Source organism: Mirounga leonina, unplaced genomic scaffold, assembly GCF_011800145.1.
Source record: "Mirounga leonina isolate KUSES-001 unplaced genomic scaffold, KU_Mleo_1.0 Mir_201, whole genome shotgun sequence".
NCBI lineage: Eukaryota > Metazoa > Chordata > Mammalia > Carnivora > Phocidae > Mirounga > Mirounga leonina.
The window spans coordinates 12,267,145-12,289,548 of record NW_023270504.1 but is presented as its reverse complement, the minus strand read 5'-3'; the positions used below and the strand labels follow the sequence as shown (position 1 = coordinate 12,289,548).

At 35.8% G+C, this 22,404-nt stretch overlaps 1 protein-coding gene across 10 annotated transcripts in view; it reads right to left on the bottom strand.

Annotated features, from left to right (window-relative positions):
* The window catches only part of ABCC9 (ATP binding cassette subfamily C member 9), a 153,512-nt gene that overhangs the window by 49,306 nt on the left and 81,802 nt on the right, over positions 1-22,404 (bottom strand). For all 10 annotated transcript variants that reach the window (XM_035028090.1, XM_035028088.1, XM_035028086.1 and 7 more), the window contains 4 exons: positions 16,872-16,910; positions 15,402-15,503; positions 13,659-13,743; positions 12,268-12,348 (listed from right to left, as the gene is read on the bottom strand). In XM_035028090.1, coding sequence (XP_034883981.1) covers positions 12,268-12,348; positions 13,659-13,743; positions 15,402-15,503; positions 16,872-16,910 — 307 coding nt within the window. The remainder of the gene's footprint in view (positions 1-12,267; positions 12,349-13,658; positions 13,744-15,401; positions 15,504-16,871; positions 16,911-22,404) is intronic.

Sequence of the window (22,404 nt, the reverse complement as noted above, 5' to 3'; positions counted from 1 at the left end):
CCATTTAGGTGCTGACTGAAATCCTCCCCTTTGGGACATTGATGGGTCTTAGCACACCATCAACTACTGGGAATCAGTTTGTGACAGCTTGGGCAGTCACAAAGTTCTGAGAGGCAACCAAAAGCCTGGGTCAGGCTGATTGATGAGGTTCATCGCCTACAGGAGACCAGTCTGTCAAGACTGGGAGAGCTGTCTACTTTACTAATGCACAGAAAGCAACACAGAGAGTCAAGGGAAATTAAGAAACAAGAGAACATGTTCTAAACAAAGGACCAAGATAAATCTCCAGGAACCAATCTTAATGAAATGGAAGTAAGTGATTTATCTGATATAGAGTTCAAAATGCATGAATAAAGTGAGAATTTTAACAAAGAGATATAAAATATTAAAAAATACCAAACAGAAATCATAGAGCTAAGAATATAATAATTGAACTGACAATTTCAATAGAGGACTTCAACAGATAACTAGATCAAGAGGAATGAAGGATCAGTGAACTGAAAGACAGGGCAGTGGAACTAATCCAGTCAGAAGAACAAAAAGAAAAAGAATGAAAAAGACTGAAGATAGCTTAAGGGACTCAGAGGACACCACCGAGAAGAGCAATATATTCATTGTAGGGGTCCCAGAAAGAGAAGTGAAAGAAAGGGGCAAAATGTTTATTCAAAGAAATAATGGCTGGAAATTTCCCCTACCTGGGGAAAGAAACAGACATCCAGATCCAGAAAACCCCAAAAGTGCCAAAAAAGATGAACTGAAAGAGAGCCAAACTAAGACACATTAAAATTAAATTGTCAAAAGTTAGACAAAAAGAGAACCTTAAAAATAACAAGAGAAAAACAACTTGCTACATACAAGGGAATCCCCATAAGTGTATAAGACTTTTCAGCAGAAACCTTGCAGGCTAGAAGATAGAAGGGTGATAATTCAAAGTGCTAAAAGAAAAAAAAAAAAAAAAAAACTACCAACCAAGAATCTTCTACCCAGCAAACTGGTCCTTCAGAACTGAAAGAAAGACAGTTTTCCAGGCAAACACAAGTTGAAGAATTTCATCATCACTAGACTGCCCTTACAAGATATGTTAAAGGAGTTCTTCAAGCTGAAATGAAAGGACACTATTTAGGAAGAAGAAAACAAATGAAAGCATAAAACTCACTAGTAAAAGTAAATACATAATTAAGTTAGAATATCCTAATATTGTAACAGTGGTTGGTAAATCACTTAAAACTCTAATATTAAGGTCAAAGAGACACAGAAATATTTTATTAGTGGATACACAATATAAAAAGATTAAAACTGTGACATCAAAAACAAAATGTAGGGTGAGGGGTATGTAAAAATGCAGAGCTTTTGTATGTACTTACAGTTAAATTTTCAATTAAAACAGACTGCTTTAACTATGTTTTATGTAAGTTTCATGGAAATCACAAAGCAAAAACCTGTAGTCTATACACAAAAGGCAAAGGAATTAAAGCATACTACTATAGAAAATTATCAAATCACAAAGGAAGAGAGCAAGAGAGGAAGAAAGGAACAAAGGAAGTACAGCACAGCCAGAAAGCAATTAATAAAATGGCAAAACTAAGTCCATACCTATTAAATCACTTTAAATGTAAAGGGACTAAATTCTCCAAACAAAGACACAGAGTGGCTGAGTGGATTAAAAAACAAGTCCCGACAATATGCTGTCCACAAGAGGCTCACTTCAGCTTTAAGGACATATATGAACTAAAAATAAGGGATAAAAAAAGATATCCCATGCAAATGAAAACCAAAAGAAAGCAGAAGTAGCTATACTTATATCAAATACACAGACTTTAAGCCAAAACTATAACAAGAAACAAAGTTCATTTTATAATGATAGAGAGATCAATTTATCAAAAGGATAAAAGAATTATAAATATGTACCAAATATCAAAGCAACTAAATATGTAAAGCAGATATTGATAGATCTGAAGGGAAAAATAGACAGCAATACAATAATAGTAGGGGACTTCAATACTCCACCTTCAATAATGGATAGATCATCTAGACAGAAAATCAAAAAAATCAAATAAGGAAAATCAATAAGGAAACACTGTATATTTTACAAGGTCAGCATACCCTGATACCAAAAGCAGATAAGGATATTACAAGAAGAGAAAATTATAAATGAATATCCTTGATGAACATAGATGCAAAAATCCTCAACAAAATATTAGCAAACAAATTCAACAGTACATTAAAAGGAATATACATCATGATCAAGTGGGATTTATTCCCGGGATGCAAGGATGGTTCATTACAAGCAAATCAATTAATGTGATATATCACATTAAGAAAATGAGGAAGAAAAATCATACAATCATCTTAAAAGGTGCAGAAAAAGCATTTGACAAAATTCAACATCTTTTCATGATAAAAACTCTCAAAAATTTGGATATAAATGCATATCACAACATAATAAAAGCCACAGGTGACAAACCCACAGCTAAAATCATTCTCAATGGTGAACAGTTGAAAGCTTTTCCAATAAGATCAGGAAGAAGAAAAAGATGTCCACTCTCATTACTTTTATTCAGCATAGTACTGGAAGTCCTAGCCAGAACAAATAGGCAAGAAAAAGAAATAAAGAGCATCCAAATCAGAAAGGAAGAACTAAAACTGTCAATGTTTGTAGATGACAAATATTATATGTAGTAAACCTTAAAGAATCCACCAAAAAACTGTTAGAACATATCAGACAAAGGGCTAGTATCCAGGGTCACCTGGGTGGCTCAGTCGCTAGCGTCTGCCTTCGGCTCAGGTCATGATCCCAGGGTCCTGGGATCGAGACCCCCATCAGGTTCCCTGCTCCTCAGGAAGCCTGCTTCTCCCTCTCCCACTCCCCCTGCTTGTGTTCCCTCTCTCGTTGTGTCTCTCTCTGTCAAATAAATAAATAAAAAATCTTTAAAAAAATAAAAAGGGGCTAGTATCCAAAATCTATAAAGAACTTATCAAATTCAACACCCAAAGAACAAATAATCCAATCAAGAAATGGGCAGAAGACATGAACAGACATTTCTGCAAAGAACACATACAAATGGCCAGCAGACACATGAAAAAGTGCTCAACATCACTCAGCATCAGGGAAATCCAAATCAAAACCACAATGAGATACCACCTCACACCATTCAGAATGGCTAAAATTAACAAGTCAGGAAACGACAGATGTCGGTGAGGATGTGGAGAAAGGGGAACCCTCCTACACTGTTGGTAGGAAGGCAAGCTGGTGCAGCCACTCTGGAAAACAGTATGGAGGTTCCTCAAAAGGTTGAAAATAGAGTTACCCTACGACCCAGCAATTGCACTACTGGGTATTTACCTCAAAGATACAAATGTAGTGATCCGAAGGGGCACCTGCACCCCGATGTTTATAGCAGCAATGTCCACAATAGCCAAACTATGGAAAGAGCCCAGAAGTCCATCAACAGATGAATGGATAAAGAAGATGTGGTATATATATACAATGGAATATTATGCAACCATCAAAAAATGAAATCTTACCATTTGCAACAACATGGATGGAACGAGGGTATTATGCTAAGCGAAATAAGTCAATCAGAGAAAGACAATTATCATATGATCTCACTAATATGTGGCATTTGAGAAATGAGGCAGAGGATCATAGGGGAGGAGAGGAAAAAATGAAACAAGAAGAAACCAGAGAAGGAGACAAACCATAAGAGTTTTAATCTCAGGAAACAAACTGAGAGTTGCTAGAGTGGAGGGGGGTGGGAGGGATGGGGTGGTTGGGTGATGGACTTTGGGGAGGGTATGTGTTGTGGTGAAAGCTGTGTATTGTATAAGACTGATGAATCACAGACCTGTACCCCTGAACCAAATAATACATTACACGTTAATAATAAAAATTAAAAAGAAAAGAACTAATAAGTGAACTGCAGGACATAAAATTGACACACAAAAATCATTTGCATTTACGTACACTAAGAGAGAACTATAGAAAGGGAAATTAAGAAAACAATCCCATTTACAATCACTCAAAAAGATTAAAATACCTAGATGAATATAAAGGAGGTGAAAATCTGTACACTGAGGACATCGGTGAAAAAAATTGAGACAAACAAATGGAAAGATATTCTGTGTTCATGTATAACAGGATGACTATAGTTGGTAATACTGTATTGTAAAATTGAAATTTGCTAAGAGAGCAGAAGTTACGTGTTCTCATTCCCCCCCCAAAAATGTAAATATGTGAGGTAATGGATGTGTTGATTAACTCAACGATTAACTCTCATGATGTATGCATATATCAAATTACATGTTGTACATCTTAAATATATTTTATTTGTCAAATATACTTCAATTAAAAAAAGAAATTTCAGGTAGAGTCTGACTGTAGCCAAGTTAACTACCTTTGCTAGAACAAATCAACTACCATTATGGGAAAATATAAGAATTTAGGGGCTCTACAATATATCACCTACAATACCCAGGATACAGAAAAAATTAACAGATATATAAAGTAATGGGAAAGTTTGGGCCATAGTCAAGAGAAAAAGCCGTCAGTAGAAACTATGACTCAGATGTAAGAATTAATAACCATTTAAACAGTTATTATGATATATTCAAGGACTTGAAAATATATGGTAAAAAAAGCATAAAAATATTAATTGGATCAAATTAGATAATATAAATAAAGTACTTAGTATAGTACCAGGTAACTAATAAACACTAAACTAATGACAGCTATTATTATATTATCAATATTAATAGTAGTAACTACAAGGATTTCATACCTACCACTGAACTAACCAACAATCATCTTGGGAAGAAAGGAAGTTTTTATGTATCAATTAAGACATTTAGAAAATAATTTGGGAAATAATTCCCTGGTGATGACATTCCTGTTAATTATTTTAACATACGTTTTATTTCTATAATGTTAAATACAGCATGACGTTTTGGAATCCTTAAAAGAAGAAAACTCGGAACTACTAGAGAAAACTGGAATGTTTCCAGAAAACAATGAATTAAAAAGCAAAGTGACATGCAGGGAAGATGGTGAAGAGATAATTAATCACCAATTAAAACACCACTCATGGCAGGGGATGAGAGAAACTCAGGGACAAAATAGTACAAAATGGTAGAGGTTTCTGGTAAAGAATTGGGAAGAGTGATTGGAACAATGAAAAAGGAATTCATAAATGTCTTCTTCATCATTCTTATTTCTTCGTTGGTCCTCCATACATGCAATATGAAACAAATTTTTACTTTGTCTTATGGGACCAAAAAAGGTGTCCACTCGATCAACTACACATAGGTTACATATTGAAATATTTAAAAATTACAACAGGGGAAAAATTTCTAAACAATTGAGTAAGCACAATCATAGTGTATATACAGATAAATTGCATTGGCTAATTATCTGGACAGTGAAATATAGAAACAATTTCTATCGAGATAGAAATTAATATCTGGAAGTTAGAATAAATGCATGTATGTGGTCATTACACTAGTGGTATGATTAGCTCAATAATTTCACAAAAGTCTCCATCAATCTCTGCCTGCATCAGCAGAAACTATAAGCAAGAAGGCTTTATTAAAGTATTTAGGAGAATCCTGTATGAAAAAGAAATACTAGCAAGGCATTTAGATAGTTAAAGGGTGATTTAAAATTATAATAGCTTTTAAAAAAATCAGTCTACTGATTTCATAGTGATGAATAAAGAGGTGATATAATTAATGTCTTCAAACGGCTTTTATGGGAATACATTTAACCACAGAGACATGCTTACAGTAATCTCATTTATTTAAATCATTTAAATAATGCAACATTTTGGACTATGTAATATTTCAGTTAATAAAATGATTTCGTTATACAGACACACACATATAGATACACATATACATATATATCTTAATGTGTGTATATATATCTTAAACATATAATTAAACAAAATGGGCTTAATGATACATTGTCTTGATTGTCCTGAAATTTCTTTGGATGACATGGGAGATACTTCAAAATTTTTCAGAACCTCTGGATCATCTTAATGAACATTATTTATTTTTGAAATGTTCCAAGAAGAAGTATGAATAAGAGATTGAATTAGCTTTCTACTACCATCTATTGAGTTTCTTTTTTGAATCATCATAGACATCAGCTTCTTACTTGTCATTTAGCTTCTTTTAATAACAAGAAAATCTCTTATTTGAATTTTCTAATTGTTAGATTTTGGATAAGTGATAGAAAGACCAACTGCTAATATATGGAATTTCTTTTAACAGAAGTTATGATGGAACTTAAGAATTACTTTAAAAAGGAGAGTTCAGATATCAATAGAAAGTGATATGGGATAAAGTAATGTTTCCACAGAGATGGAAAAATAGCACTGGTATCAGGGTTATACTGACAAAAGTTTCTTTATCTCCATTTCCAATAAAGCAGCAAGGATATAATGACCAAAACTAAGCTACCAGCAAATCATTGACTTTCAAAAATCAGGTAATGATTGTAGAGGTAATCTGATTGTTTCTGAAACAACCTACTGCCTCTGATTCCAATAAAACCCTAAGAATCCCTTGTGATACAGACAAAACTATTCCAAATAATTCTGAGAACTTTTCACATAGAAATAGGACATGAAATAGAAATGAGTTTTTAATAATAATTCAGTTTGGTTTTCTATAAAATTCTGACTTTAAATGTGTAAGATAGTAAGGCAAATGGAAAGTCCATTATCTCTGAGTTGAGAGGCTGAAATTTTAGTCATGACTCCACCTCTCTGATGCTGGGTAATTTTTCAAACTTGGTTATTTCATTTGCAAAATGGAGATAATAGAGAGACTTGTCAGCACATAAAATTGTTGCAAAGATCAAATAAAAGAGTGTTGTAGAAGTCTCTGTAAAGTGTTTTAGAAGTGTTATTTTATTATTATTTTCTTATAAAGTCGTGGAAGATTAATACTTTGCTAATCCCCTTTAAGCATCACAGTGAGAGTTCAGTGACTTCCAGGAATCTCTTAACAAGCAAGAGTGCAGTGGTTAAGAATACAGGCTATGCGAGAAAGGAGTCCATCAAAATCCTAGAGAAGAACACAAGCAGCAACCTCTTCGACCTCAGCCGCAGCAACTTCCTCCTAGAAACATCGCCAAAGGCAAGGGAAGCAAGGGCAAAAATGAACTATTGGGACTTCATCAAGATAAAAAGCTTTTGCACAGCAAAGGAAACAGTCAACAAAACCAAAAGACAACCGACAGAATGGGAGAAGATATTTGTAAATGACATATCAGATAAAGGGCTAGTATCCAAAATCTATAAAGAACTTATCAAACTCAACACCCAAAGAACAAAGAATCCAATCAAGAAATGGGCAGAAGACATGAACAGACATTTCTGCAAAGAACACATACAAATGACCAACAGACACATGAAAAAGTGCTCAACATCACTCGGCATCAGGGAAATCCAAATGAAAACCTCAATGAGATACCACCTCACACCAGTCAGAATGGTTAAACTTAACAAGTCAGGAAATGACAGATGTTGGCAAGGATGTGGAGAAAGGGGTATCCTCCTACACTGTTGGTGGGAATGCAAGCTGGTGCAGCCACTCTGGAAAACAGTGTGGAGGTTCCTCAAAAAGTTGAAAATAGAGCTACCATACAACCCAGCAATTGCACTACTGGGTATTTACCCCAAAGATACAAATGTAGTGATCCGAAGGGGTACGTGCACCCCAATGTTTATAGAAGCAATGTCCACAATAGCCAAACTATGGAAAGAGCAAAGATGTCCATCAACAGATGAATGGACAAAGAAAATGTGATATATATATATATATATATATATATATATATATATACACACACACACACAATGGAACATTATGCAACCAGCAAAAAATGAAATCTTGCCATTTGCAACAACGTGGAAGAAACTAGAGGGTATTATGCTAAGTGAAATAAGTCAATCAGAGAAAGACATGTATCATATGATCTCACTGAAATGAGGGATTCTTAATCTCAGGAAACAAACTGAGGGTTGCTGGAGTGGTGGGGGGGTGGGAGGGGTGGGGTGGCTTGGTGATAGACATTGGGGAGGGTATGTGCTATGGTGAGCACTGTGAATTGTGTAAGACTGATGAATCACAGACCTGTACCTCTGAAACAAATAATATATTATATGTTAAAAAAAAGAAAGTAAAAGAAGATAGTAGGAAGGAAAAATGAAAGGTGGGGAATTAGAGGGGGAGAAGACCCATGAGAGACTATGGACTCTGAGAAACAAACTGAAGGTTCTAGAGGGGAGGGGGTGGAAGGATGGGTTAGCCTGGTGATGGGTATTAAAGAGGGCACGTATTGAATGGAGTACTGGGTGTTATACGCAAACAAAGAATCATGGAACACTACATCAAAAACTAAATGATGTAATGTATGGTGATTAACATAACATAATAAAATAAAATTTAAAAAAAGAATACAGGCTATGCAATCAGGCCATCAGGGTTTGTATCCTTGCTTCTCTATTACTGTGTGACTCTGGATAAATTATCCCCCAAAGCCTCAGCATCCTCATTCATAAATAGCAATAATAATAATAATAATAATAGCAATGATGCCAAAATTAATAGGGTTGTTCTGAGAATTAAGTGAGTTAATGTACTTAGAATCATGCCTACATCATAGAAAGCCTTTAAGAGTGGTTGCTATCATTTATGTGCCATAGCTTCATTATGGAGCATCTTGGTGTTACAATCAAATGTAATATTTTTTACAACTTAATAAAAATCTAAGTTTGATGAGTTGAGAATCATTCCTTAAGATTCAGTTTGTATATTAATATTTTGGGGAGATACTTTTTTTAAAGAAAGCAAGACAATTTGTCAAAAGACTAATTCAATGAATAAACAATTCTTTATTTTCAAGAGCATATTATTTATTTTTATATACATATATACAGTTCTCAATAATATATTCTTCCTATATTCAATGAAAATGTGTAAGTAGTATAAGCTTTGCATGGATATACTTTTGAAAATAATATAAGTATATTCACTGATAAACACAGTACATTTGTAGATGCCATAAAGCTTCAAAAATAACTAATATACTTGAAACATCTTTAAGATGTTTCCACTTGGCTTTGATATTGTGCAAAGGCTCATATGATAAAGTTAATTAAAGCAAAACATAACATCATCCAAGTAATTATTTGCTCAAGGTCCTTAAAGATAGGAGAAATGTCTTTTTCTCCTTTGTTTCCTCCACCCAGCACAGAAGATGGCACTGAGGACATTCACTAAATATTAATGGATGGAAAGAAGGAGGGAAGGAAGGGTGGAAGGAAGGGAGGAAGAGGAAGGGTTGGAAAAGGGAAGAGAGAGATGGAGGAATGGAAGGAGGAAGCTAGGAAGAGAAGGAGATAAAGGGGGGAAGGCAAAAGGAAGGGAAAAATAGAACAATATAGGTAGTAATTTGACAGTAATATATAATTTTTAATACCAGAGAATCTTTGCTGATCAGAAAAACAGTACTCAACAGACAAGCTATTCTAGCCCAGACTTTGCCACTCACTAGTCATTAGTCCTTGGGTAAGGAACTCTATGCATGTTTCTTCATCTAACATGGGGATACCATCTACCCTCACAGCACACTTGTAAAAATCAGATGGGATAACACTGAGTGCTTTGTGAATTTTTAAACAATGGAGTGTAAGATATCATTTTGAGGTAATTATTAAAACACATAAACAGTATCTTTTTTGTTGCTAAAATATTATTCAGTTTCAGGTTCCAATGAAGTACATACAATATTTAGATCATAAGATCCAATAGTTTAAAGGTTATCTGAACTGACCAGAGTGCATCTAGAACACAGTTTTTCAAAGGGACTCTGACGAGCACTATTATATCCAGGATTAACGAAAGTTATAGAAATTGTATTATTGTGGAAGAATTAAAAATACTAAGCTTGCTTAGTTTAGAGAAAAGTAAATTAAGGCAAGTTGTGGAAATAATATTAAAGTGTCGAATATGGCTGCATAAAAGAAATATATGCTGCTGCAGAAGCAGAAGGAAAACCAATTAATGAAAAATCCACAGAAGCAAATTTTAATCATATACTAACTTTCCAATAAGAGCTATCCGTGGTAGGCAGGATAACAGCTCCCAAAGATGTCTGTGTCCTAATTCCCAGAACCTGTAAATACGTTGCCTTACATGGTAAATGGGACTTTGCACATATGATTAAGATTAAAGACCTTGAGATTGGAAGATTATTCTGGATAATCCAGATAGGTCCAAACTAATTACATGAATCCTCAAGAGCAGAGAACTTTCCCAGCTGTGTAGAGAGGAAGATGTGAGTAGTAAAAAAGGTCAGAGATACAAAGTTGCTGGCTTTGATGATGAATGTGGCCATGAGCCTAAGAGTGTGGGCAGCCTCTAGAAGTTGTAAAAGGCAAGGAAATGGACTCTCCCCTGGAGCCTCCAGAAGAGAACACAGTCTTGCTGACGTGGATTTTCACTCAGTGAGATCCATATTGGACTTCTAATCTACAGAACCATCACATTGTACATATTATTTAAATCACCAATTATGGCAATTTGTTATGGCAGCAATAGGAAATTTATACACTGACCAACAAGGAAAAGGCCACCTTGAAGTTAAGCAATCTGTCTTGAGAGAGAGTCATCAAAAAGCTCTTAAAGGCATGTGCCCGGCCAGCTCAGTCGGTAGAGCACGAGACTCTTAATCTCAGGGTCGTGGGTGCGAGCCCCACGTTGGGCGCAGGTCCTTTTGAAAAAAAGCTCTTAGAGGCGATGTGAAAAGTAATCCTACAAAGAATGGATGGGAATCTACAATAAATTAATCCTATGACTTCTTTGAATTCCATGACTCTACAACTGAAATAAGTAAGGGTCATTAAATTGATGGCAATGGAATGAACAGGGTTAGAATACTACACCCAGAGAACCTGGGTCTCTTTCAGATTCCCAAGTCATTTGGTCTTCAGGTAGGTCAGCCATTAAATGATCCCCAAATTCGAGAAGTCATTGCCAGTTATGGGTCTATCCACTGTGAAAGGGATTTACAATTACATAAGTTACTGCTAGATCCTGGGGCCCCTGGGTGGCTCAGTTGGTTAAGCGACTGCCTTCGGCTCGGGTCATGGTCCCAGGGTCCTGGGATCGAGTCCCGCATCGGGCTCCCCCTGCTCTGCGGGGAGCCTGCTTCTCCCTCTGCCTCTGCCTGCCGCTCACCCTGCTTGTGCTCTCTCTCTCTGTCAAATAAATAAATGAAATCTTTATAAAAAAAAAAAAGTTACTGCTAGATGCTGCTTTGGTTTTAATGGTGTGTTTTTCTGGAAAATTTTGGGGACAGGTATTCTTAGGGATATTAACCATTTCCAGTGTGTCCAAATTTTATTCCTATCCCCAGCAATAGATCCAAATTTAGTGGGAAACTCCAAAACCAACCTACTTTTTGAAGAGCTTCTAGATATTAGATGGAGTGAAAACTCTAAAGTAAGTCTGGAAACCAGATTTATAAATGGTGAATAATTGCACAGAAGGAGAAGGCAGAGGAAGAATGCATTTACATAGTCTACTGGTCTCTAATATACATACTTGTAAGTTAAGTTATTTTGGCTACCTTCTGCTGGAGGAACCAAACTAGAACAAAATTCATAATCAACATAACCATCAAATTCTGTTTATGGATCCATAGGTAGAACCAAGTTTTTTACCCAGGATATACATGAGATTCATCCAAGGAGCTCTTTTAAGACTCAGACTCTAGACTCTATCCCCATAAATTATGATTTGGTAGGTCGAGAGTGGTACCAAAATTTCTATAGTTTTAGAAAGCTTCACAGTCAAAGCTCATGCACAGCTTGAATTGCATACCACTGTAATGGAGTACTATGCTCACTTACCTCTCTGTCCACCAAGAGTATATTTTCTAGTCCTTTTTTTGTCAGCAAATATAAATGAGAAGACATGATCCTGTCCAGTTGATCCAACACCATACAGACTTTTTCATTAATGATCCTCATGGTTATGAAACTCATATAAGCAACAATTTAGGGCACCTAAGTCACTTGGACACCAATCCGGATACCCCAACTTTCAACCTTATGTTTGGACTATGGAATTTTGTTTCCTTTATATTCTTTATGATTTCAGAAGTTAAACTGTCTGTCCTTCAGTCACTTGACTTGTCTCTAAAGGCTCATTTGTCCAGAGGGAAAAATGAGGTAGAAATAAAGGTCATATTCTCACCAAAAAGACAATGTTCGTATTTTGATAGAGAGCTCGTGCCACACAGATTCTTTGCCTCTGACCCCCACTCAGGTTGATGCCCTAGAGAAGAAATAACCATAAACATCCACCCTTTCCAATAGTAAAAATTCTCTTTAAAATACAAACTTCTTTTTAAAAAATCTTAAATTAATGGTAATTTATTAATTAAATTGTGATAACATTGTTAAGGTAAAATGAAAATTGTCTATTTTCTGGTCAATGCTTTATAATTATATTAATACTTTATAAAGTACTGGTCAATACTTTATATTAAGATAATTTTTGACTGTTAACATAAATCCTTTTTTCACTCTGATAGACAGCTCTGCTGTACAAAAACATCAATAACCAAACACATGGTGAGTTGAGTGCTAAACACAGCAAGTAACTCCAGAATTTTTACTAGTTTTGTGAATTGTGTCTGTAGTTTACTTAACATATACCTCTTAAATTTGATATTACCAATTATGTTCAACAGAACTATATAGCAGTACTATATATCAAGTACTAATTATAATTTATATAATCAAATACTAATTATAAACATTTTTAAACTATATGGAGCACTTGGTATGTGCTAGGCTTGTGTGAATGCCTTTACATTCCTTATTTCTTCTATTCCTTATAGCAATTCCAATATATAGGTATCATTCCCTTTACACACGAGGAAACTACAAGTCCATACTCTTAAATACTATACTGTGCTGCAATCAAGAATAGGCATTAAGAACACAGACTACAGAGTTAGATGAATCCCAGCTACACCACTAACTGGGCAAGTTCTTCAACGTTTCTCAGGTTAGTTTCCTCAGCTGCAATATGCAGAAGATGATAACACCCATATAACAAATTTGCTGTAAACATAGATAATGCATAAAATTTTTGCCCAGTACTTGAAACCTATAAGGGTCAAAAAATTTTAGCCAAAATTGTTATAAAGATTATATACAGGCATAAGTATTTTTTAGCTGCCCAGAATAGTATGACATCACTGTAAAACATGTTTACACAAAGAAAAAAAAAAAAAAGACTTTAACAAGAATAAATAGATGTGGACAAGAGTGGAAGAAGTCAGAAATAATCTCAATTTCAACTCCAAGTAAGGAAAAATACATTTGATCAAAGGCAGGAACTGCATTATATTCCTTAAGAACTCTCTAGTAGCTAGCATGATGTTACATAGATGGTGGTTACCCAACAAATACTTAAGGAGTGGAATTAAAGCTCCTGTGCTCCTGTTTCTGGAACCTGTCGCTAGGACAACACACAGCTCCTATACTCTCAGATTTCATTATGCTCCATTAAAGGTTAAAGACAACCAGAAGACTTTTCTAGATTTTTGTTTATTGTTTAAACTATACATAGCTCACCCTCTCTCCAATTTCAGTTTGGTCTCCAAAAGGTAGTAAGTCAATATCTGGCTGAAGAGAACAGGCATCTGTAACAGCTTTGTACCTTTGGGAGAAATTATTTTGAATTTTTAGATCACTATTAATATACTGCCCAGAAAGTAAGTCCCAGGTTCAATATCTTGGAAGCCGAAATACAACATTTGTTGAACAATTTAGTACAGATTAGCCCCTACAGTGGGTTTGTGGACACAAAGCTAATTAGATATTGGTTCCCACTCTTATAAAACTACCAAATGGAGCAGAAGACTGATAAAGAAACATATAATAAAATTGATCTCCTTAGGCACTACAGCAGAGGTAGGTGTAAAATGCTCCTAGAATACATAGAAATGGCTGACCACTCTGAGAAATTAGTGACGGCTTTGCAAAGGAGGCAACACATAAGCTGTACCCAGAAGGATGAGTTGTAATTTGCCCAGAATAAAATGAGGGAAAGGAAGCTTTAGGAACTGCACAAAGGTGAAAAGGTCATGGTGCATCTCAGGGACAACAGGAGGCTCACTCAAGTTGAAACACAGGTTGCAGGTGGGTGTCTGCATATGGTCATGCATGCAGAAGGGAGGAGAAATAGAAGGTGTTCAGGATTGACAATACTCAAATAAATCTAAGGCTGGGACCGGAAATGATAAATTGGAAGTTTAGGGAACCATAGAGATAGGGAAGGCTGGGGAAAATATCCATAGTTTCATTTTCTCAATCATCTAGTTTTAAAATATTAAAAAGTCATTCTTGAATAATCCCTCTTCTTCCTTGCTCTTACTTTTCCATTCTTTTTCTAGAATGGTTTTCTGTCAACCGTCTCTTCTTTTCTATTTCTGCAGTCACCCCCAAGTGTAGGCAATGAACACTTCATGCCTGGACGATTATTCCAACAAACATCTAAATGTCTCCTTGCTACTAATTCATATTCATCTTGTATGTATCCACCATTAAACTTCCAGACTAAACATCACATTTACTTTGCTATTCCCCTTTCTAAAACTTACAGCGCCTCCCCAGAATGCACTGAATTATATCCAGTTGTCTTTTAAGGCACTCCACTACATCATTTCAGCTTTTATTTATAAACTAGTTTGCCACTGTCAATACACATAAATCCTTTCCTGACTGGTTTGTTCCCCAGGCCTCAAATGTTCCCATGTAATTTAGGTTCTTCCTCCCACACTATCTGCTTTCCTCTTCCCTCCCCTCCTCATGCCTCTCCCCTGACCTAATTCTTAACTTTCAAGGTTTGACTTAGGGTTTTAAGACCCAGTCCTGAGATGATGGCTTCATGAAAGGGTTATGCCTTTGTGCACTCTGGTGGTATTTAAAGATGGTTGAGAGATGGCGTGTTTTGGCTGCTCTCAGTAACTAGACCTCTCAGGTCCTACATTATTCTTCTTTCCATCAGTAACTTTCCTTCTGCTCCTTGCTTTTTTCCTTCTACTTACCAATAACTTCAGTAACTCCCCCTGCCCCCCAATTCCATTTCAGCTGTTTAGTTTGGTGTACAAGTTGTTCTCAATAAATGTACAAGATGGGCTGAGACTTCCACTAAGACTTCTCTTTAAAAAGTTGACTCAGAAGACCTGGTGGTGAGGAGGGAGGCAGGCAAGCAGGGAAAAAGGAAGTCATGGCTATAAAGGTTCCCATGGACCAAACATAAGGATTAGAAATAGTTTCTCATTTTAGTTCTAAATTTTATACATTCAAAATTACCTCTGTTTGTTGAAAGGACTTCCAAAGGTAATATTTTCTTCTACTGTAGCATTTAATAGCCAAGGCTTTTGAGCTGCATAAGCCACAGAATACCTGTTCCTACTGGAAAATGGAAAAGAAAAACAAAACGCCAAAATTATACCAGGGTGTTGTGCTGTGTGTATTTTAGTAAAACTAAGGAAAATAAAAGTTGATAAAATATCTCAGACACAGAAATGGAAACTTCCAAGAAAGAACATTTTAATAACCACCAACCTTATTATTTAATGGTTAAGTATTTCACCTAAATTAAAAGGATTTGAATTTAATCAAAATGTCTCCCAATGTGCAAAATTTAATTTTGCTTTGCTAAAGAAGTGTTTAAATAAATTGAAAATTTACTTTCTAAAATGATTGTAATTTTAAAAATAATTAAAAGATAAATAGCAACACACTCTCTCTGATTGCCACAGCTTTTTCCTTTTTATTAAAAGCAATTTACGTAATTATTAATTTTATATGCAGACCTTAGAAAAAGACATGAATTGGTATTGTGTCTGTGGCTTAATCACATTAACATATTTTAAGATAATAGGTAATATATAATTATTTCAAAACAAAGAATAATATATTGAGGAGTCCATTTTAATATTGAAATAACACACATCTAAAAACTATGTATTTCAAAACATATTGAAATAGTTTATTTTTTAAAAAATTATAACCTCTTCCTCCTCCCCCATTTTTTTTTTTTTGCTTGCAAATTCTACCAGATGTCTATATATCAGACTTTAATTTGCAGTAACAAATACATGTGAGTTGAAGATAAAGAATACGATGGGATTGGGGTAAGAAAGGGGTCAGCTTTAAAGTCACACTTCCACAGTTAGTTCATGGTCTGTAAGTACTAATTAAGGAATCAAGGTTAAAAGATAGTAAGGTTAAGAAAAAGAGTAATTAGAAATTCTCAGTGATCACCTGAAACATTATGTCTTAGGAGGTTAAAAGACATGATGATACACAGTATGCTAGTAGTCTCTGAGATAACCATATGTACAGTAAAACAGTGGTTCCCAACTTCTGACATGTCTCCTTCCCCTCCCCCCAGTCTTCCTATCTCTAGCTTATGGACAGATCCCATCACTGTTTAACTCATAAACAATATACATATTCTTGCATTTTTATTTTATGAAGTCCCAAAACCAATTTGCTAAGAAAGAACAGTTTGAATTTCAGCCAAAGTTGAGAACTTTGTGAATCATGGAGAGGAAAACCATTGACACAATAGGCCATTTTGTTTGGCAAGTTAATTTTTTAACAGCCTATAAGTGTTGGGAACCACTGCTTTTGGAAATATGTAGGCACATTTTAATAAAAACTTCATACACTATAAGAATGAATAAAATGACCAGGAGTAAGAGACTGAGTATTAAGTAAAGTCTGAGGAAGAAAGTTATTCTTATTAAACGCAGATTAAAATAGAAATAATACCTTCTGGTTGCTTCAAAAGAAGGTTCAGATTCATTTACACTGCAAGTATGGCAAACAATGTTCATTAATTATGAAATATAAATATAGAATGAATGTGTGCATATATCAGGTTGGAAATAAAATAAACATTGAACATATTCAAGAGCTGTTTCCCAAATGGTTTTTGATATTAATTTCAAAGACAAACCAGACAGATAATAGTTTTCTTTTACATCTTCATCAGCTAGGAAATAATTACTTAGTAACCTTCCAAAAGATAGACAGTACTATTCTATTACATACAAAATCTGGGTTCATACAGTGACCTGAGTTCTACCCCAACTCTGTTCCAACAAGCTGTATAAATTTAGGTAATCTTCCTAGAATAGTTTTCTAGTCTGTATAAGGATTTGGTATCTCCAAGGCCTTCCTACCTTTAAAATTCAAATGTAATCTATTTAAATTCTTAATTAGCTACCCTGTGGCATGAAAAGAAGAACATTTTGGGGGCTCTAAACTTAAAAGGTTTAGACACAGCCTGGCCCTTAAGGAACTGGTGAGAAAGACAGACATGTACAATAAGTCAAACTGCAACATTTGGGTAAAATTAAGTATTGTTTGATATGATTCATGTACAAAAAGGTGTTTGTCTAAAAACATTTAGTTATGTCTATGTTATGGGGGAAAAAAACACCTGAAGACCTATTCATTTTATTGTTCTGAATTTTAATAATTTAATCGAATCCCATCCTTCGGAAAGACCTGAATTCAAAAACTACACACAAAATTGAAGTCCAATGGAACCCCCAAAATAGATCTGATTTGGCTTTGGAAAACACCATATGCTTTTGTGGAGAAAATATACCTAAGTACGTTGCCTGGTGATGTTTAGCTTTGAGCTACTAATGATAAGATTTTCACGCATGCACATTGCTAATAACATCTTGGTATGGTTAATGGAAGCAGGAAAAAACTATCTCAGACTAAAAATTCCCTCTCAAAAATGACTATTCCCTAACTTAAGTTGCTCACACACACAAAAATGAAATATACAATTTCCCTTAAGTGATAGTTCCACATAATATGCTTTAGATATAGAGAAATTTGATTTTCTAATGGTAAAAAGCCAGTGAATGACCTCAATGGTTTTAGTTAATTTGAGGAAGACAGAAAACAGATGAAGAAAAGCAGGTGTATGGCAGAAATTAATGGATTCATTTGCCCACTGGCCATTCAGCCAGAAGTGCCAATTAGACTCATGAAAATGCTCACCAGATGTTTGAAAATGTCAGCCCAGATTGGACATATGAATTTGGAAGGCATCAGTTTTTTTCAATTACTATTCATTAAATTCCAACTATATTTATTCAATATCAATTTTAAAGTATATATTGATCATCTCCCTAGGAAAAGAACATCCAGTCCACGTTTGGCAAGCCAGGGTATACAGCAGAGTTGCTGCCAGAGGGGCAAGCAAGAGTGAGCTAGATGAAGTAAAGGTGAAGAGTATTTCAGACCCACTAAAACACATACTGATGGTCTTGAGTTATCCTGGCCTTACAAGGAACTGATGTAAATTCGGCATGGCTAAAATGTGGGTGTAAATGGCAAGTGAAGAAAAAAAGTATGAGTGAACTTAAAAAGCATGCACAGCCAGAAAGCAAAGGGGCTCATAAAACATTTTTACAGTCATTGAACTTGTCTTCAGAACAACAGAAAAATACTGAAAAGGTTTAAACAAGAGAGAGTGAGATAGGTTCAGTTTAGATATATCACTCTAATTGCAGAATGTACCAAACGAATTGGAGGAGCAAGATTAGACTGACAGAGAGACCACTGGAAGTGGTCAGTAATCAAGATATGAAGGCAGTGCTTTGAATTAGAATAATGGTGAATGAATGAAGAGAAGTAGATACCTTCAAAGATACCAAGATGGGAGGGGATACAGGAGAGGAAGAAGTTGTGGACAGGGAACACAGATGAGGAAGTGCATATGTTGGGGGAAGATAGCAAATTCAACATCAGACACATTCCGTTTGAGGTACCCCAGGGATTCCCGAATGACCATGGCCAGGAAGCAGAATTTGAAGCTTAGGAGAGAGAGCTGGTAAACAAATGAAGACCTTGTAGTGATGTTTCCTTCCTAATATATGCCTTAGGTATCAAGGGCTTTGGATTCCATCTTTAATTAGTGAAAAGTCAATAAATGACTTCCAACAATTGTAGTTTGTTTCATAATAGAACACAGGTACAGGACCAGATAGAGGAAACTAAATTCATAGGAAGCTATCTGATTGCCTGGTGAGTATATACAGAGGCAGAAATGAAGGGGACAAAGTCAGAACCTGAAAAACAGCAGTATTTAATAAATGGCTAAGGAAGAGAAACTGGAGAAAGGACCAAAAGGAGCAGGCAAATGCTTTGAGGTAAACTCAACTGTGAGTGGAATTTAAGCAAGGAGACCTGTTAAAGGAAAAGGTATGGGCAACAATGTCAAGTGGCCAGGAAATCAAGTAACATAATGATCAAAAAGTACCCTGTGAATTTAAAAACTAGGATGCCAGTGATGGACTCAACAGTTTCAGTGGAGTGGCAGAGGTAGAAACCAGAGTGTAGTGGGCTAAGGCAAGAGGAGTATAAGAGGAATGGACTAAAGGAAGGGGCTAGAGTAGTAGTTGAAGGGGGCTGTAGGTTGAGATTAGAAAGATAGACAGAGACAGGATAGAGATAGAGATAGAGACAGAGATGGGAGAGTGCTGTTTTTCCACAAATAAAAATAGAAAAGAGCCTGGGGCTGGACTAGATGTGAAGCAGATAAAGAGAAAAAGACAACATGCTTTGGATATAGGGTATCTCAGTCTACTAAGGAGACCATCCACATTAGTTACTTAAACAAAATACAGAGGGACCAGGAGAGAAGGTACATTTCAATCTACCTGGAAGAATAAGAGAAGGTTTTGTCGAAGAGATAATATGTGAGTTGACACTAGCAAAAAAGTGAGGCTAACAATCTAAGGAAGGGCATTACAGAGGAAATGTGTGCATCTGGGAAATGCCTGCAATTCAGAGTTACTAGAGCACAATAGTAAGGGTACAGGGATGGCAGGATAAGAGCTTAAGAAGTTAGACAGGGACCAGATCATGAAAGGTCTGGTATAGTATGCAAAGGTTTTTGGAATATTTCTTGTATGCTTTGGCCAGTCAATAAAAAAAAATTATAAGCAAGAGGTAATTAGATTTTCACATCAGAAAGGTACATCTCCTAAAAGTATGAAGAAAGGTGAAGGAGTTATTACAGTGAATAGTTCACAAATGCAATTCTCCTGAACTAGGCAAATTAAAATAGGCATAGCAATGTTAAGGACAGACAGAAGGAAAGTGACTGGTTGGAATGTGGGAGCAATGGAGAGAGAAAAGAATCTAGGTTGAACCTTTGAGCTCTGACTTGGGCATCCACCAACTGATTTCAGTTGGTGGGGACACACCCCTGCCAAGATACAGGGGAAGTAGGTATTGGAGATATAAGGGATATGAACTCAGTTTGGATGTGTTCAATATGTAGCTCATATAAGGCTTTTTGGAGGAGTTATTAGGTCTTCAGAAGAAAGATCTTGGCCAAAAATGTACATTGGTATGCTGTTAATACTTAGAGAAGAACTGAAATCAAAGATATACATTAAGGGCCATGTAAAGGAAGAGGATACTACAACAGACCACAGAAAGACTGAAGAAGAATTAGAATATTCTTCCCCACCTTCTATCTCCACTTATATTGCAGCTCCTTACTTTTTTGACTCCTTAATGTTGCTTTATCCTTAAAATATAAGTTCAAGTATCATTCATTTATGCATTCCCCTAAAAAAGCCTGTTGACCCCACAGACTCAAGTCAGTTAGGTTACTTATTATTTGTTCTTATAAAATCCTGTACTTCTTCTTCCTGGCATTTATAAAAATTTAACCAAATAATTACTTATGGAATTATTTTCTTACTTCCTATGGCCTTCCCTGCTAAGCAGTAAGCTTCATGAGAACAGGGCCTGACTTGTTTTGCTCAGTTATTTTCCCCTAGCAACTAACACAGTGATCTGCATGTCAAAGATATACTAGTATTAGAGTAAGAAAGATAAAATAGATATGGTTCCTTTTGTAGGTAGACATCTTCCATGAACAAATTAAAAAAAAAAATCTTACTCTTTCGTTTTCCATAGTCCTTCATAGTCCTTAACTTCTAAAGACCACCTCTACAACCTTCTACACAGCAGTAATATGTTTAATCGAATTCAACTGTGGAGGACTATTTTTCTCTTCCAAAATCAATAGAATTATCTCTGACTTCCAACATCGGATCTTATTTGATTACATGAAAATCACCAGGACCACATCCAGACCCATCCTCTACCATTCACTGTGGCAGTGAACCGCACTGAAAGCCACAAAAGAAAACAAAGGGGTCATATGGAAAATCCTCTTCTGGAAAATGGCATAAGATTTCCCTTCTGCATGCAGGATTTGAATGTATTTTCTTTCAAGAGTAAAAATTAAACTTGAGAGCTAGCAACTTTCAAGTATCATGGATGATACCTATGGAATGGGAAAGAGTGACTTTTGCAAGCTAAAATTTAGAATGGGAGCTAGATGTGGACACAAACATGCTGTATTATATCTAATCCAGGAAAGCTGACTCGATGTGTTATTCCTTCTTACCAGGCAAAGTCACATGAAAAGGAGTAACTTCTCAATTCACCTGTCTTAGAATAATTGAACCACTGTTACAAAGCTGATTATATCAAGACACTAGAAGATAGAACATCAGCACATATGGGGCCTGACAGGAGGATTGTTAATAGCTTGGGCAAGAAGGAAAGGGAAAGAAAGGGAAACCAAAAACAAATGATGTCGTGTCTCACATGATTACCACACTTATTACACATTCCAGACTCCCTCACTGGAACCGCCCATTAGGTAGAGCAGTTTAGTTCTAGCTCCTAAGATGTCAGTAGGAATTACTGTTTATTAAGACAACTAGGGAAAACAAATTCATTCAGGCAGAACATTTGCTTTTCTTTCTTTTCTTTCTTTTCTTTCTTTCTTTCCTTCTTTCTTTCAGATTTATTTTTAGAGAGGAGGGGAGGGGCAGAGGGAGACAGAATCTGAACTGAATGCCGAGCCCTTCTCAAGGTTCAAACCCGCAACCCTGAGACCATGACCTGAGCCGAAACCAAGAGTCAGACGCTCAACCAACTGTGCCACCCAGGCACCCCAGAACATTTGCTTTTCAACAAATATTGAGCACACCAAGATGCAGGAGTAAAAACCCTGACATTCTGACAATTTTGGAAAATTTTTTAGTCCCTTCCTTGTCTCTCTCACCTTTCTCTTCTGGGGCTACAACATGGCAGACTAGGTCAAAGGTAGCAATTTCCAAAGAAACATCTATAGAGGTCCTTGTGTACCTGGTTCTATCCATGTAGGTGTGTCCTAGATGAGCAGCAGTACCTTCTCTCCCGCCTAAAGTAAATATTTATCACCACAATAGGGCAAAGTACTTTATTG